At 50.4% G+C, this 18,983-nt stretch overlaps 1 protein-coding gene across 1 annotated transcript; it reads left to right on the top strand.

Moving 5' to 3' along the window:
• The first annotated feature begins 17,328 nt into the window (after positions 1–17,328).
• Positions 17,329–18,054, top strand: LOC135392291 (uncharacterized). The gene has a single exon (XM_064623008.1). The coding sequence runs from the start codon at positions 17,329–17,331 to the stop codon at positions 18,052–18,054; it is 726 nt and encodes a 241-aa protein (XP_064479078.1).
• Positions 18,055–18,983: the final 929 nt, after the last annotated feature.

Below are 18,983 nucleotides of genomic sequence, written 5' to 3' on the forward strand. Positions count from 1 at the left end.
CTAATTCGGTTTGACCAACAGTGGCAACATGCGATAGAAGTAAGGAGGATATGAGGTCTAATGATATCTTCCTTACTGCTGTAGGTCTGAACGGCTACGACATCGAGATCAGACAAAACGTCTTCGCGGGACCCCAACTATCTTCATGATTTCACAAGCCTGCGGCAAACACCCCCAACTACGCTGACATGGTCCGCAGGCCATCCGGAATCAACGCCACTGCCCGGACAACATTTGATATTTAACGCCGATAAAGATCGCTTCGGCTGCAGTCTCGTGGGCAGCATCGCAGCACATCTGTCATATTTCCTTATCTGTTTGTAGGTCTGAACCGGTTACGACATCGAGATCAGACGAAACATCTTCGCCGGACCCCAACTATATTCACTGATTTCACAATCCTGCGGCAACACCCCCAACTACGCTCACCATGGTCCGCAGGCAATCCGGAATCAACGTCACTGCCTTGACAACATTTGATATTTAACGCCGATAACGATCGCTTCGGCTGCAGTGTCGTGGTAGCATCGCAGCAGATCTGATCATATCTTCCTTACTGTTGTAGGTCTGAACCTTTTCACAAGCCTGCGGCAACACCCCCAACTACGCTCACATGGTCCGCATTCTATCCCGAGTCAACGCCACTGCCCGGACAACATTTGATATTTAACGCCGATAACGATCGCTTCGGCTGCAGTCTCGTGGGAGCATCGCAGCACATCTGATCATATCTTCCTTACTGTTGTAGGTCTGAACCGGTTACGACATCGAGATCAGACAAACATCTTCGCCGGGACCCCAACTATCTTCACTGATTTCACAAGCCTGCGGCAAAACCCCCAACTACGCTCACGTGGTCCGCAGGCGATCGGAATCAACGTCACTGCCCGGACAACATTTGATATTTAACGCCAATAAACATCGCTTTCGGCTGCAGTCTCATGAGGAACATCGCAGCACATTCTTTTCATATCTTCCTTACTGTTGTAGGTCTGAACCGTTTACGACATCGAGATCCGACGAAACATCTGCGCCGGGACCCCAACTATCTTCATGATTTCACAAGCCTGCGGCAAACACCCCCAATACGCTAACATGATCCGCAGGCCATCCGGAATCAACGTCACTGCCCCGACAACATTGATATTTAACGCCGAGAAAGATCGCTTCGGCTGCAGTCTCGTGGGGGGCATCGCAGCACATCTGATCATATCTCCTCACTGTTGTAGGTCTGAACCGGTTACGACATCGAGATCAGACGACGAAACATCTTCGCCGGGACCCAACTATCTTCATGGTTTCACAATCCTGCGGCAACACCCCCAACTACTCTCACATGGTCCGCAGGCAATCCGGAATCAAACGTCACTGCCTTGACCACATTTGATATTTAACGCCGATAACGATCGCTTCGGCTGCAGTCTCGTGGGTAGCATCGCAGCAGATCTGATCATATCTTCCTTACTGTTGTAGGTCTGAACCTTTTCACAAGCCTGCGGCAACACCCCCAACTACGCTCACATGGTCCGCATTCTATCCCGAGTCAACGCCACTGCCCGGACAACATTTGATATTTAACGCCGATAACGATCGCTTCGGCTGCAGTCTCGTGGGGAGCATCGCAGCACATCTGATCATATCTTCCTTACTGTTGTAGGTCTGAACAGGTTACGACATCGAGATCAGACGAAACACCTGCGCCGTGACCCCAACTATCTTCACTGATTTCACAGGCCTGCGGCAACACCCCCAACTACGCTAACATGATCCGCAGGCCATCCGGAATCAACGTCACTGCCCCGACAACATTTGATATTTAACGCCGAGAAAGATCGCTTCGGCTGCAGTCTCGTGGGGGGCATCGCAGCACATCTGATCATATCTTCCTCACTGTTGTAGGTCTGAACCGGTTACGACATCGAGATCAGACGAAACATCTTCGCCGGGACCCCAACTATCTTCACTGGTTTCACAATCCTGCGGCAACACCCCCAACTACTCTCACATGGTCCGCAGGCAATCCGGAATCAACGTCACTGCCTTGACCACATTTGATATTAACGCCGATAACGATCGCTTCGGCTGCAGTCTCGTGGGTAGCATCGCAGCAGATCTGATCATATCTTCCTTACTGTTGTAGGTCTGAACAGGTTACGACATCGAGATCAGACGAAAACACCTGCGCCGTGACCCCAACCTATCTTCACTGATTTCACAGGCCTGCGGCAACACCCCCAAACTACGCTAACATGATCCGCAGGCCATCCGGAATCAACGTCACTGCCCCGACAACATTTGATATTTAACGCCGAGAAAGATCGCTTCGGCTGCAGTCTCGTGGGGGGCATCGCAGCACATCTGATCATATCTTCCTCACTGTTGTAGGTCTGAACCGGTTACGACATCGAGATCAGACGAAACATCTTCGCCGGGACCCCAACTATCTTCACTGGTTTCACAATCCTGCGGCAACACCCCCAACTACTCTCACATGGTCCGCAGGCAATCCGGAATCAACGTCACTGCCTTGACCACATTTGATATTTAACGCCGATAACGATCGCTTCGGCTGCAGTCTCGTGGGTAGCATCGCAGCAGATCTGATCATATCTTCCTTACTGTTGTAGGTCTGAACAGGTTACGACATCGAGATCAGACGAAACACCTGCGCCGTGACCCCAACTATCTTCACTGATTTCACAGGCCTGCGGCAACACCCCCAACTACGCTAACATGATCCGCAGGCCATCCGGAATCAACGTCACTGCCCCGACAACATTTGATATTTAACGCCGAGAAAGATCGCTTCGGCTGCAGTCTCGTGGGGGCATCGCAGCACATCTGATCATATCTTCCTCACTGTTGTAGGTCTGAACCGGTTACGACATCGAGATCAGACGAAACATCTTCGCCGGGACCCCAACTATCTTCACTGGTTTCACAATCCTGCGGCAACACCCCCAACTACTCTCACATGGTCCGCAGGCAATCCGGAATCAACGTCACTGCCTTGACCACATTTGATATTTAACGCCGATAACGATCGCTTCGGCTGCAGTCTCGTGGGTAGCATCGCAGCAGATCTGATCATATCTTCCTTACTGTTGTAGGTCTGAACCTTTTCACAAGCCTGCGGCAACACCCCCAACTACGCTCACATGGTCCGCATTCTATCCCGAGTCAACGCCACTGCCCGGACAACATTTGATATTTAACGCCGATAACGATCGCTTCGGCTGCAGTCTCGTGGGGAGCATCGCAGCACATCTGATCATATCTTCCTTACTGTTGTAGGTCTGAACAGGTTACGACATCGAGATCAGACGAAACACCTGCGCCGTGACCCCAACTATCTTCACTGATTTCACAGGCCTGCGGCAACACCCCCAACTACGCTAACATGGTCCGCAGGCCCATCCGGAATCAACGTCACTGCCCCGACAACATTTGATATTTAACGCCGAGAAAGATCGCTTCGGCTGCAGTCTCGTGGGGGGCATCGCAGCCACATGATCATATCTTCCTCAATGTTGTAGGTCTGAACCGGTTACGACCATCAAGATCAGACAACATCTTCGCGGGACCCCCACATTGCGAATTGTATGCAGATGACTGCATTGTGTTCAATAGTGTAAAACACTGTGGAAGATCAGGTAGTACTTAATGACTCACTGGATCGCATATCTGAATGGGCCACGGAAATGGCAGATGGATCTGAATCCGGTTAAGTGTGTTCACAATGACAATTGCACACAAACGCCTGCCCCCTTTCTTACCTCCTATTCGCCAAATAGCGTGCCACTCCGTGTTGTCGATACTTACAAGTATCTCGGAGTTATAATATCTTCAGACCTGCGTTGGAATAAACCATGTGGATCACCATCCACGAGAAGAGCAAGTAAGCGTCTCTGGTACCTTAGACGCTTCATGCGACACAGTACCCGTACGACCAAATAACAGCGTACCAATCACTCGTCCGCCCCATTCTTGAGTATGCTGACGTGGTCTGGGACCCTTACACAGTGTCCAATATTACGAAGTTGGAACGCGTGCAAAGGCTCGCCCTTCGCTTTTATCTGTGGCTCATACGATATGCGATCATCTGTTACTGCTCTATACAAACAGGTTAGTACTGAGCCGTTGGCACACCGTCGGAAATTGCATAGACTGAAGCTCTTTTTTCATATTTTAGCAGGTGAATTGAAAATTGATTATTGAAATTTGTTTTCGCTGAGTTCCATTCAACAGAGGAAAATTCGCCATTGTCGCATGTAGACACTTTCGACCGAGGGTGAATTGTTATCAGTATTCTTTCGTTCACCAACACCGCTATTGAATGGAATGCTCTTCCGAACAGTGTTGTATGTGCCCAGTCGTCGCAGCCTTTTTGTGATAGATAATATGCTATATATACGACTTAGTGAAATGTTGTTGTATGTTAAATGGTGTTGCATGTAGATTCATGCCTTGACCGACCTCAGTCATTATACCGACCTCAGTCAGGCTGGCATTATAGTTTAATAAAAAACCCACGTAGTAGGAATGATACAAAGCAAAAGGTGCACGAAACCTGGCACTACAGGCACACAACCTTCAATTCGCGAAATCAACGGACTTATGGACACATTTTCCAAGTTCAAACATTACTAGCAAGGGGGTGAGTCGTCGCATGCTGTCGTCGCCCTGTTGGGGTGTTTCGACGTTTCGCTTGTGGTTCGGACTGCAGTAACTGTGTTTTCGCGTATTGTAGTGCCATGTTTCATGCACCTTTTTCTTGGGTATCATTCGTAGCGTGTGGGTTCCTATTACTTTATCCACTGAGCGTGATTGTTACCCCTATGATTCCTGTTACCATAGGCTCTATCTGCCAGCTCAGTCTTACCGCAGTGGTTAACCGATATCATCACTGTAACATCAGGGTGAAGATGTCACATGTGATGCTCCAGTATCCTGTTACAAATGTGAAATCTATGAATTTCAGACGCTATTGACAGATTTGTTGCGGTGCACAAGACAAGTGAGCTAGCGCCCACCCGACGTGGAAAATCAACACATATCACTGACATCTTGAAGACAGCAACTTAAGCTACAGTAATTGCAAAGCTTTATACTGGGTTTGGGTGTACTGCGAAACAGGTAGGGTGCGCAGTTCACCCATGTAACTCCAACATCTGCTCCATGGCAGTGCAAGCTTGTACACCGTGCCCTTGAATGTAACCATGTTCAATAAACTAGATGACACGGAAAAGTTTCCTGGTTTTGCCTACTATATGGTCACTAAGGATATTCAGCTTGACATACTTTCATCTTTCTAAGACCGTGCTGCTTTCAGAAGTATCCCACCCTTTGTGCTTTGTGTGTAGGTGGATTTCGGTCCCCCACTATGTGTCACTGGCTGCACCCCGTATAATATTTCCTCCGCATCGTCATACGACCGCTAACCCAGTAGCGGCTTCATCAACGTGGTACATAACCTTATGCTCTGTGGGCGCCGTATAAGCAGTCTCATAATTCCAATGTGGCTCGCACGTTTGGAGCAATTGAGATGCTTGTAATGGGCACTGACAAGCCGGCCAGAAGATTATTGGTATGCACTTTTCGGCCCAGATAAGCCGCCCGACGGCGAAGGTCATGTCATCCCCCGTGGTTCTGGTCGTTTTTGGTTTCCGCTCATTTGCATTACGAAATTGGGTGATGGATATTTCAACATGGCTGCTTGTTTGGTGGTGTCTTAAAAACAGAATTCCAACGAGGGACTATCTCCCGTTCGGCTGTCTCACTTTTACCCGAAGGCCATATTTAAAGACTTCATCAATTTACTTTAGCTAATTATGAGTCTAGTGGTTAAAAGCTACATTCGTGACGACGTCCTCTGGCCATATAACTCACCTGACAAAACCGGAAACCATGCTTCTGTCTTAACTCTTTCAAAAATAAAATATCTGCAACGAATAAATAAAACACTATGTAGTGTACTCTAGAGCAGCCATTAGCATCGCGGACGAACCAATGCCAACTTCTATGTTTACAGGAACACCAATTCAAAGAGTTGTGGGCAACCGACGGACGCATAGCTGGCTTGGAAGAGAGCTCCGAGGTCACCTCTTCTGTTGAATAGCATTCGTCTCACCATGCCGTGTTCCCGCTGTGTTTGTTGTGGTGCTTCTAAGTCGGCGAGCTGGTAGTCGGTGATTACTCCCCTGCAACCTGTACCTTTAAATGCACTCGCTGGATATCGAGTGGTGTTCATTGAGACGTTTAAACCTGACGTTGGCGACCTCCTCATTGGATGATGTGATGTACTGAGGCTAAATCAGTTCCAAGGCAGTCGTGGCTGCCGGTCCTACGGCGTGCACTTTGCTAGTAGCTTTCCTCAACATCAGTTTCCGTTCCGTACCGTAAGCAATGGCCTTTTCACGCTCGCATCTTGACACTATATGCAAGCCTCACACGTATCCAGTGGGCTTCCCAAACGCGATGAACTCTTATCGTTTTAGTATTTGATTTCATACCCGAGAAAAATACTGGTGCGCTAATACTACTCTAGATGTAATCTTCTCTCCGACGGAATACGGTTTAAAGGGACTGTCGCATCTGTCCCACTCCATTGGGAAACAATTGTGCCGTTTTACTCCTAATTCATCACCGACAATAATGTCGGAAATAATGACAATAATTAGCTTTTGTAAATTAGTTATGAATTAGTTTCTAATTTGTGCTATTGGATGTAGCGCATAGCAAACAGCAGATGAGAGACGAGAGACGTATGCCTGTAAGACGTAGACAGCAGAAGACGTATGTTGTAAGGGCGTATGCCGGAATTCCCTCTATGGATATCGATGAAAACGTCACTCGGAGAAAATTTATAAAGGAGCGCCCTCTGGCTCGGACAAATCGAATCAGGAGCGGCCGGAGCGCCTTTGGCGGCCGGCGGGCAGATAGGAGATCGTCTGCATGTCGCGGAGAATCTGCGGTCTGCTTCTGGAATATCACTTCTGGGTTAGCGTCGGATATGTTCGAACAACCAAAAGCGTAACACCGTCTTCCATGCGGCATGGTGCGGCAGAACTCACACTGGCAAACGAAAGTCCGGCGTATTTGTCCGATGACTTTTTACTTACTGGCGAACCCGGGTGGTCATTTCGTGGCAACACGGCCTACATTCGGAAACTGCGAGGCCGGCGCCCGCGGCGGGATCACGTGACGTTGCCATCGGAAGACGAATGCCAGGAATCTATCGGTTTCTGACGCGGTCACTCGTCTTTGTCGTCTGCTTACCCACGTGAACTTCGCCCGGCGGACCAATGACGGCCCTCTGGGCGTTCGCGATGCGGGGTGGGACGGCACCGGATATAGCTGACCACCCTAGTAGCACAAAACGTTTTATAAACGTCCAGCGAAAGGGTCTAGTCAACAACCATATTTTCATCTAGGAGGACGTCTTCAATCTGATCTACATAACGTTTTCTACCCCCGGATATGTTACGCTTTCCCGAGTCTTGAAGACGTTCAAAAAATGTTTAGAACACTAATTTGAATGTGAGAAATTCATCCCTGTTGATATCCACCGGGTACAGTTTTCCGGAGATCTGCCTCTTTCTTTATATTTTCAACCTCAGCCACCGTCACCACACGTTCCATTTTCTGTTTCTCCAAGCAGAACTGCAAGCAACACTGCCACGTGGCGTTTCAGCGAAAATCGAACATGCGGTTCACAAAGGTGGACCGCGTTAGCAGAGGTTCTCCTACCGTAAGAACAGCAGGCTTCCTCCACGGCGTTACACGTGGGGGAACCAGAGCGTAGAGGTGATCTAGTCCCTTACAAAGGGAAAACAGATACCATACATTGCTCGTCTTAGAAACTCCCGTAAACTCGATAGCCGTGCTCGCCTTTGAGTCAAAATGGAGGGTGAGGTGTCTAAGTTTATTTCAGTTACGCACAGAAACAACACTGAAGTGGGAAATTCTGGGAGTATTAACTCACCGTCAACTCAACGCCTGTGTTTCCTACTGATTTTGGTTTGAGACAGTCAGTAGGTCCACCGAAAGTAAACTTATTCAGTGTACACAAATCGTCCTCGTCTAAGATACGTCTTGAACACAGTTGGCGAAGACGTATTATAGATGGAAAGTTGGCACGTCTAGCAAACATGAACGGAAGATATTTACAGGATGTCTTCCTAATGATACCTCTTCAACAGAGATGTCGAAGACGTATTATAAACGGACACTCGGTACTTCTTGCAAACGTGAACGGAAGACGTTTACGGGAGGTCTTCCTTTAGGATATCTCTTCAACAGAGATGCCGAAGACGTATTATAAACGTTAAATCGGCGCGTCTTATAAACGTACTATAAATTACGGCTTCTAGACGTCGCGTTGACGTCCTGGTCGTCTTTGTTGGGGAACAAACGACAACGACATCATTTCTGGTACGTGCGCATCTATGCATGCGCACCCGCCCACGTTTTCTCATTCTCAGTAAACCTGTTGCACCCGCACTGTTCGGCCGTCTGTCATTGCAGATCCAATAGGTTATGGGCCCAGAGTCACGGAACTGACATCTGCGCTGCACAGGAAGAAAGCTGCTACAGGGTCAACCGCTGGAACTAGCTTCGTCTCTACACAGTGCTCGAATTGGTTTCGGGACAGCGAGGAGATGGGAGAAGCAAGCAAGTTTTCGGTCGCGAAGCTGACGGACGGTAATTACCAGGCGTGGAAATTCAGGATGAAGATGCTGCTAATAAGGGAGGAAACTTGGACTTTCGTAGAAGATGAAGCCCCGGAGAGACCAACAGTTGCCTGGATTGCCGGTGACCGGAAGGCGCAGAGCACAATTTGCTTAAGCATTGACGACAGTCAAATAATAAACGTCTGCAAATGCTCGTCGTCCTAGTTGATGTGGGAGGAACTTCGCAAGGTACATGAGAGGGCTAACCTGAGCAATAAGTTGTACCTTTTGAGGAGGTTGTACCAATCGAAGATGGACAGGGACGAGGACATGCAGGGCTACATACGGCGTGTTCTGGAATTGGTGGAGCGCTTGCGCGGCATTGGAGAAGAGACTACCGACTTCCAGGTTGCTGCTCTTCTGCTTAGTGGGCTTCCTCACAGTTATGAAGCTCTGGTGACCGCTCTTGATGCTCGTTCGGACGGAGATCTAACGCTAGATTACGTCAAAGGGAAGCTGGTCGATGAATATAACAGGAAGCAAGGGTCTGCTGCCACTACGGGCGACACAGAATCAGCGCTGAGATCCAAGGCCCAGAACAGCGCGAAGAGTTTAGCCACTGCAGCCGCGACGGAATGCTTCTGATGCAAAAAGGTCGGCCACTTCAAACGAGATTGTCCGGACTGGAAAGCACAACGGAAAGGCTCTCGCAGAACACGTACTAAGCAGCGGGCGCGGACAGCCGTATCAAGCAGGTCATCCTCTCCCCATATGGCCTTTGCTACCAGTTGTTCTCCTGGAGACTGGTACATTGACTCCGGCGCCACAAGCCATATGTGCAAGGACCGGCAATTTTTCACGAAGAGCTACGTGGAGAAGACGGAAACCATTACCGTCGCAAATGGGCAACATGTCTCTTCGGAGGGCGTTGGGAATGGCATTCTTTATTGCAAAGTTGGCGTATCAGAATTCCATAAAGTCCGAGTGGAAAATGTTCTCTACGTTCCGGAGCTCGAGAGCAACCTCCTTTCAGTCAAGAGGCTCGCACAGCAGGGTAATGTAGTGACGTTCCAAGCAGACCGATGCGTCGTGACCAGAATCGGGACGTGATCGCGACTGGTGAGATCCGCAACGACCTTTACACGCTTTTGACGGCAGGTACGGGTGCTGCGCACATAACGCAAGTTACCAGTCTCCATGACTGCATTCACGTGTGGCACCATCGCATAGGGCACCGCCATTCAGCAGCTCTAGAAAGTTTGCACAGGGAAGGCTTAGCGGACGGCATCGTTGTGAAGCAGTGGAACGAGCTACTTAAATGCACCAGTTGTTTGAAGGCAAGATGAAACGTGCTTCCTTCTCTTCACACGCGTCTTCAAGGGCGGAACATCTTTTGGCCTTGGTGCACACGGACGTCTGTGGTCCAATGCCAGTACTAACACCAAGCAAGAACAGGTACTTCATTACATTCACAGATGACTTTTCAAGGTACACGGTCCTTTACCTACTGAAGTCCAAGGATGAGGTTCCTGCGAGGGTGGAAGAATATTTGGCTTTGGTTTCCAACAAGTTCGGCAGGCATCCGAAGACACTGCGTTCTGATAATGGGACAGAATATACTGGTGGGAAAATTCGAGAAATCCTTCGAAAAACTGGCATCGTACTCCAGACGACGGTCCCATACAGCCCAGAACAAAACGGTGTGTCAGAAAGAAAGAATCGCACTCTTTGCGAGAGCGCTCGGAGCATGCTGTTCGGTGCCAGCCTGCCAAAGACTTACTGGGGTGAGGCTGTTGTTACTGCCTGCTACTTGCACAATCGGCTTCCGAGTAAAGCGGTTAACAAGACTCCCTACGAGCTGTGGAACAGCAAGAAGCCGAACCTGGCACATCTGAGGATGTTTGGCAGTAGGGCTTATATGCACGTCTCAAAGGAACACCGCGACAAATGGGACGCTCGTGCCATTGAAGGGACCTTGGTAGGATACAGCGAGACACAGAAAGGATACCGTATACTAGTTGGAGGTACCAACAAGGTGAAGGTGTCACGCAGCGTTGTTATCGACGAGGCTCCAGTCATGGAGAAGTTCTGTCGTGAGTCCCAGGCGGTACCACCTACGCTAGCACGACGAGGAGGCTGTTCATCGGACTTTATTGCGGAAGGTAACCCCTCTAATGCTGCAAATGATCCATCCGATGAAGTAGTAGTGGAAGTGCTGTGGCCAGCGCCTGCTCCGCAACAAAGCGTAGGCGCTGACGTGCAAGAAAAGGAGGTGGGAGCTAACATGCCCAGGAGGTCAGCAAGGAGCAACAAAGGAGCTCCACCTGATCGGTTAGCGTACACTACCGCGCAGACTACGACAGCCCCTGATCCAGTCAGTTGGAAGGAAATGCAGAAGCTACCTCCCTCTGAAAAAGTGAAGTGGATGACAGCGGCGAGGGAAGAGATGGACTCGCTACACCAGCTTAACACTTGGGATCTTGTGCAGCTAACGCAGGGAAAACATCCATTTGGCTGCAAGTGGATATTCAAAACGAAGCGAGATAAACAGGGGAACGTTGAACGCTACAAAGCGAGGTTGGTCGCACAAGGTTTTTCACAGAAGTTCGGCGAAGACTACGACGCAACGTTCGCTCCTGTGGCAAAACTAACAACCTTACGTGTACTCCTAACCATCGCTGCGATAGAAAAGCTAAAGGTCCGACACTTCGACGTTAAAACTGCTTTCTTGAATGGCGATATCGAAGAGAATATATATATGAAGCAGCCTGAGGGATTTGTTCAGGAAGGGGAAGAGCATCTCGTTTGCAAGTTGAAAAAGTCATTATACGGGCTTAAACAGGCCGCGAGAGCCTGGAACGTGAAGGCAAACAAGGTACTACTCGAAGAAGGCTTCAGACGTGCTGATGCCGACCCCTGCCTCTATTCCCGAGCTGTAGATGGTGCAGTGATGCATATTCTCATGTACGTGGACGACATGCTGATATGCCACCCAAACGACAACGACATCATTTCTGGTACGTGCGCATCTATGCATGCGCACCCGCCCACGTTTTCTCATTCTCAGTAAACCTGTTGCACCCGCACTGTTCGGCCGTCTGTCATTGCAGATCCAATAGGTTATGGGCCCAGCACGCTTCCACTGGACCACGAAATAGGGCTTCCTCCTAGACTAATGAAGTACCTGTTCTTGCTTGGTGTTACTACTGGCATTGGACCACAGACGTCCGTGTGCACCAAGGCCAAAAGATGTTCCGCCCTTGAAGACGCGTGTGAAGGGAAGGAAGCACGTTTCATCTTGCCCTTCAAACAACTGGTGCATTTAAGTAGCTCGTTGCACTGCTTCACAACGATGCCGTCCGCTAAGCCTTCCCTGTGCAACCTCTCTACAGCTGCTGAATGGCGGTGCCCTAGGCGATGGTGCCACACGTGAATGCAGTCATGGTGACTGGTAACTTGCGTTATGTGCGCAGCACCCGTACCTGCCGTCAAAAGCGTGTAAAGGTCGTTGCGGATCTCACCAGTCGCGATCACGTCCCGATTCTTGGTCACGACGCATCGGTCTGCTTGGAACGTCACTACATTACCCTGCTGTGCGAGCCTCTTGACTGAAAGGAGGTTGCTCTCGAGCTCCGGAACGTAGAGAACATCTTCCACTCGGACTTTATGGAATTCTGATTCGCCAACTTTGCAATAAAGAATGCCATTCCCAACGCCCTCCGAAGAGACATGTTGCCCATTTGCGACGGTAATGGTTTCCGTCTTCTCCACGTAGCTCTTCGTGAAAAATTGCCGGTCCTTGCACATATGGCTTGTGGCGCCGGAGTCAATGTCCCAGTCTCCAGGAGAACAACTGGTAGCAAAGGCCATATGGGGAGAGGATGACCTGCTTGATACGGCTGTCCGCGCCCGTTGCTTAGTACGTGTTCTGCGAGAGCCTTTCCGTTGTGCTTTCCAGTCCGGACAATCTCGTTTGAAGTGGCCGACCTTTTTGCATCAGAAGCATTCCGTCGCGGCTGCCGTGGCTAAACTCTTCGCGCTGTTCTGGGCCTTGGATCTCAGCCCTGATTCTGAGTCGCCCGTAGTGGCAGCAGACCCTTGCTTCCTGTTATATTCATCGACCAGCTTCCCTTTGACGTAATCTAGCGTGAGATCTCCGTCCGAACGAGCATCAAGAGCGGTCACCAGAGCTTCATAACTGTCAGGCAGCCCACTAAGCAGAAGAGCAGCAACCTGGAAGTCAGTAGTCTCTTGTCCAATGCCGCGCAAGCGCTCCACCAATTCCAGAACACGCCGTATGTAGCCCTGCATGTCCTCGTCCCTGTCCATCTTCGATTGGTACAACCTCCTCAAAAGGTACAACTTATTGCTCAGGTTAGCCCTCTCATGTACCTTGCGAAGTTCCTCCCACATCATCTTGGACGACGAGCATTTGCAGACGTGTATTATTTGACTGTCGTCAATGCTTAAGCAAAAGTGTGTTCTGCGCCTTCTGGTCACCGGCAATCCAGGCAGCTGTTGGTCTCTCCGGGGCTTCATCTTCTACGAAAGTCCAAGTTTCCTCCCTTATTAGCAGCATCTTCATCCTGAATTTCCACGCCTGGTAATTACCGTCCGTCAGCTTCGCGACCGAAAACTTGCTTGCTTCTCCCATCTCCTTGCTGTCCCGAAACCAATTCGAGCACTGTGTAGAGACGAAGCTAGTTCCAGCGGTTGACCCTGTAGCAGCTTTCTTCCTGTGCAGTGCAGATGTCAGTTCCGTGACTCTGGGCCCATAACCTATTGGATCTGCAATGACAGATGGCCGAACAGTGCGGGTGCAACAGGTTTACTGAGAATGAGAAAACGTGGGCGGGTGCGCATGCATAGATGCGCATGTACCAGAAATGATGTCGTTGTCGTTTGTTCCCCAATATATTGGATCTGCAATGACAGACGGCCGAACAGTGCGGGTGCAACAGGTTTACTGAGAATGAGAAAACGTGGGCGGGTGCGCATGCATAGATGCGCACGTACCAGAAATGATGTCGTTGTCGTTTGTTCCCCAACACCCCCTCTCGACGACTAGCGACCAACGAGGCCTAAACGGCCCCTGAGGTTCTGCAGTCTTGCTCGCGGCAGTGGCTTCGTAAAAATGTCTGCGACCATCTCGCTAGTTTGGCAGTACTGGAGGTCGATGACTCTGTGGTGAACTAGGTCGCGCAGATGATGATGACGTACGTCAATGTGCTTCGTCCTCGCGCTAATGCCTTCGTTAACCGACAGCTTGATGCAACCCTGGTTGTCTTCGAGCAAACACGTCGGCTCGTCCATGCTGTGGCCGAAGTCGATGAGCAACTGTCGCAGCCACAGCACTTCCTGTGAGGCATGCGCCGCTGAGACGTATTCAGCCTCTGTTGATGAAAGGGCTACGGATGTCTGCTTCCTGCTGGACCACGAAACAGGGCTTCCTCCTAGACTAATGAAGTAGCCGCTTGTTGATTTACGGTCCTTGACGTCACCTGCCCAGTCTGCGTCTGCGTAGCATACCAATCTTGCACCTCCCTCCCCAGACAGTTGCAGCTTGCAATTCAACGTGTACTTGAGGTACCGAAATACCTTCTTAACGGCGGTCCAGTCGCGCTGGCGGGGCTTACTGACATGTCGGCACAGGTACCCCATTGCACACGCTATGTCCGGGCGGGTTGTCGTGCTCAGGTACAAGAGCTCTCCAACTGCTTGACGATAGATCTCGTTGCTCTGCAGTACGTCGTCATCCCCAGTGAGTTTCGGATAATCCGCGTCCATAGGGATGGCACTGCCTTTAGCTTCTCCAAGCTTGTACTTCTCCAGTAGGCTGGTGATCCTATTCCGCTGGTGAAGAAGAAAGCGATTATCCCCGCTTCTCTCGATCTCAATTCCAAGGTAGTGACTGACGTGACCAAGGTCTTTGAGCTCAAAATGCTTGTTAAGGTCCTTCCAAACTGCAGTAATAGTTGAGTCATTTGGGTGGCATATCAGCATGTCGTCCACGTACAAGAGAATATACATCACTGCACCATCTACAGCTCGGGAATAGAGGCAGGGGTCGGCATCAGCACGTCTGAAGCCTTCCTCGAGTAGTACCTTGTTTGCCTTCACGTTCCAGGCTCTCGCGGCCTGTTTAAGCCCGTATAATGACTTTTTCAACTTGCAAACGAGATGCTCTTCCCCTTCCTGAACAAATCCCTCAGGCTGCTTCATATATATATTCTCTTCGATATCGCCATTCAAGAAAGCAGTTTTAACGTCGAAGTGTCGGACCTTTAGCTTTTCTATCGCAGCGATGGTTAGGAGTACACGTAAGGTTGTTAGTTTTGCGACAGGAGCGAACGTTGCGTCGTAGTCTTCGCCGAACTTCTGTGAAAAACCTTGTGCGACCAACCTCGCTTTGTAGTGTTCAACGTTCCCCTGTTTATCTCGCTTCGTTTTGAATATCCACTTGCAGCCAAATGGATGTTTTCCCTGCGGTAGCTGCACAAGATCCCAAGTGTTAAGCTGGTGTAGCGAGTCCATCTCTTCCCTCGCCGCTGTCATCCACTTCACTTTTTCAGAGGGAGGTAGCTTCTGCATTTCCTTCCAACTGACTGGATCAGGGGCTGTCGTAGTCTGCGCGGTAGTGTACGCTAACCGATCAGGTGGAGCTCCTTTGTTGCTCCTTGCTGACCTTCTGGACATGTTAGCTCCCACCTCCTTTTCTTGCACGTCAGCGCCTACGCTTTGTTGCGGAGCAGGCGCTGGCGACAGCACTTCCACTACTACTTCATCGGATGGATCATTTGCAGCATTAGAGGGGTTACCTTCCGCAATAAAGTCCGATGAACAGCTTCCTCGTCGTTCTAGCGTAGGTGGTACCGCCTGGGACTCACGACAGAACTTCTCCATGACTGGAGCCTCGTCAATAACAACGCTGCGTGACACCTTCACCTTGTTGGTACCTCCAACTAGTATACGGTATCCTTTCTGTGTCTCGTTGTATCCTACCAAGGTCCCTTCAATGGCACGAGCGTCCCATTTGTCGCGCTGTTCCTTTGAGACGTGCATATAAGCCCTACTGCCAAACATCCTCAGATGTGCCAGGTTCGGCTTGTTGCTGTTCCACAGCTCGTAGGGAGTCTTGTTAACCGCTTTACTCGGAAGCCGATTGTGCAAGTAGCAGGCAGTAACAACAGCCTCACCCCAGTAAGTCTTTGGCAGGCTGGCACCGAACAGCATGCTCCGAGCGCTCTCGCAAAGAGTGCGATTCTTTCTTTCTGACACACTGTTTTGTTCTGGGCTGTATGGGACCGTCGTCTGGAGTACGATGCCAGTTTTTCGAAGGATTTCTCGAATTTTCCCACCAGTATATTCTGTCCCATTATCAGAACGCAGTGTCTTCGGATGCCTGCCGAACTTGTTGGAAACCAAAGCCAAATATTCTTCCACCCTCGCAGGAACCTCATCCTTGGACTTCAGTAGGTAAAGGACCGTGTACCTTGAAAAGTCATCTGTGAATGTAATGAAGTACCTGTTCTTGCTTGGTGTTACTACTGGCATTGGACCACAGACGTCCGTGTGCACCAAGGCCAAAAGATGTTCCGCCCTTGAAGACGCGTGTGAAGGGAAGGAAGCACGTTTCATCTTGCCCTTCAAACAACTGGTGCATTTAAGTAGCTCGTTGCACTGCTTCACAGCGATGCCGTCCGCTATGCCTTCCCTGTGCAACCTCTCTACAGCTGCTGAATGGCGGTGCCCTAGGCGATGGTGCCACACGTGAATGCAGTCATGGTGACTGGTAACTTGCGTTATGTGCGCAGCACCCGTACCTGCCGTCAAAAGCGTGTAAAGGTCGTTGCGGATCTCACCAGTCGCGATCACGTCCCGATTCTTGGTCACGACGCATCGGTCTGCTTGGAACGTCACTACATTACCCTGCTGTGCGAGCCTCTTGACTGAAAGGAGGTTGCTCTCGAGCTCCGGAACGTAGAGAACATTTTCCACTCGGACTTTATGGAATTCTGATTCGCCAACTTTGCAATAAAGAATGCCATTCCCAACGCCCTCCGAAGAGACATGTTGCCCATTTGCGACGGTAATGGTTTCCGTCTTCTCCACGTAGTTCTCCGTGAAAAATTGCCGGTCCTTGCACATATGGCTTGTGGCGCCGGAGTCAATGTACCAGTTTCCAGGAGAACAACTGGTAGCAAAGGCCATATGAGGAGAGGATGACCTACTTGATGCGGCTGTCCGCGCCCGCTGCTTAGTACGTGTCCTGCGAGAGCCTTTCCGTTGTGCTTTCCAGTCCGGACAATCTCGTTTGAAGTGGCCGACCTTTTTGCACCAGAAGCATTCCGTCGCGGCTGCAGTGGCTAAACTCTTCGCGCTGTTCTGGGCCATGGATCTCAGCGCTGATTCTGAGTCGCCCGTAGTGGCAGCAGACCATTGCTTCCTGCTATATTCATCGACCAGCTTCCCTTTGACGTAATCTAGCGTGAGATCTCCGTCCGAACGAGCATCAAGAGCGGTCACCAGAGCTTCATAACTGTGGCTAGTTTGGCAGTACTGGAGGTCGATGACTCTGTGGTGAACTAGGTCGCGCAGATGATGATGACGTACGTCAATGTGCTTCGTCCTCGCGCTAATGCCTTCGTTAACCGACATGCTGATATGCCACCCAAATGACTCAACTATTACTGCAGTTTGGAAGGACCTTAACAAGCATTTTGAGCTCAAAGACCTTGGTCACGTCAGTCACTACCTTGGAATTGAGATCGAGAGAAGCGGGGATAATCGCTTTCTTCTTCACCAGCGGAATAGGATCACCAGCCTACTGGAGAAGTACAAGCTTGGAGAAGCTAAAGGCTGTGCCATCCCTATGGACGCGGATTATCCGAAACTCACTGGGGATGACGACGTACTGCAGAGCAACGAGATCTATCGTCAAGCAGTTGGAGAGCTCTTGTACCTGAGCACGACAACCCGCCCGGACATAGCGTGTGCAATGGGGTACCTGTGCCGACATGTCAGTAAGCCCCGCCAGCGCGACTGGACCGCCGTTAAGAAGGTATTTCGGTACCTCAAGTACACGTTGAATTGCAAGCTGCAACTGTCTGGGGAGGGAGGTGCAAGATTGGTATGCTACGCAGACGCAGACTGGGCAGGTGACGTCAAGGACCGTAAATCAACAAGCGGCTACTTCATTAGTCTAGGAGGAAGCCCTGTTTCGTGGTCTAGCAGGAAGCAGACATCCGTAGCCCTTTCATCAACAGAGGCTGAATACGTCTCAGCGGCGCATGCCTCACAGGAAGTGCTGTGGCTGCGACAGTTGCTCATCGACTTCGGCCACAGCATGGACGAGCCGACGTGTTTGCTCGAAGACAACTAGGGTTGCATCAAGCTGTCGGTTAACGAAGGCATTAGCGCGAGGACGAAGCACATTGACGTACGTCATCATCATCTGCGCGACCTAGTTCACCACAGAGTCATCGACCTCCAGTACTGCCAAACTAGCGAGATGGTCCCGACATTTTTACGAAGCCACTGCCGCGAGCAAGACTGCAGAACCTCAGGGGCCGTTTAGGCCTCGTTGGTGGCTAGTCGTCGAGAGGGGGTGTTGGGGAACAAACGACAACGACATCATTTCTGGTACGTGCGCATCTATGCATGCGCACCCGTCCACGTTTTCTCATTCTCAGCAAATGAGCTGAGCAGGAATGAGGAAACAGAGAAACGAGCGGAGATGCTGAGTCAGCATGAGTCAGAAGTACCGCCCTCTGCGCGTCAGTGACCTCTGGGGGCTTAATCGCAAGTCCACCTCACGAGCTACCGAGAGCAACGGCTATCGTTAAAACTAGCGCGAGACGGGTTTCACGGAGCATATTTCGTGCTCGCTTCGTCAACGGGACAGTGGCGTAATCTCTGACCACAACCTCGATCGAACATACTCAGCTGCATACCGAAATGGGGGAAGGTACAGAACCCGAGCGGTGCGCGTGGTCCTTCTCATCCTCTTCTCCGTCCTTAACACGGCAAGCGAAGCAGGAGGCTACCGAATAGAACAAACTTAACGACGATATCCCCTTGGCGCAATCACATTTCTTCGTCAACCGATGTCGTTAAGCTGTCGGTGTCGTTACGGCCGTGCACGTGATGTTAGTTGACTGCGCCTGGGGCGCGAGCGCGTCAACGTCATTTCCGTCACTTCACTTCAGTTTTTCTGCTATTCTTTGGAAGGCAACAAACATGCCGTCGTCGCGCGGTTCTCGCAGTGCTCGAACAACTGCCCAGCAATATGAGATTATGGCTCGATGCATG

The sequence above is a fragment of the Ornithodoros turicata genome, chromosome 4 (genome assembly GCF_037126465.1).
Source record: "Ornithodoros turicata isolate Travis chromosome 4, ASM3712646v1, whole genome shotgun sequence".
Classification (NCBI taxonomy): domain Eukaryota; kingdom Metazoa; phylum Arthropoda; class Arachnida; order Ixodida; family Argasidae; genus Ornithodoros; species Ornithodoros turicata.

Coding starts and splice junctions, on each gene's coding strand:
- LOC135392291 (XM_064623008.1), top strand. CDS start 17,329: ATGCTGATATGCCACCCAAATGACTCAACTATTACTGCAGTTTGGAAG.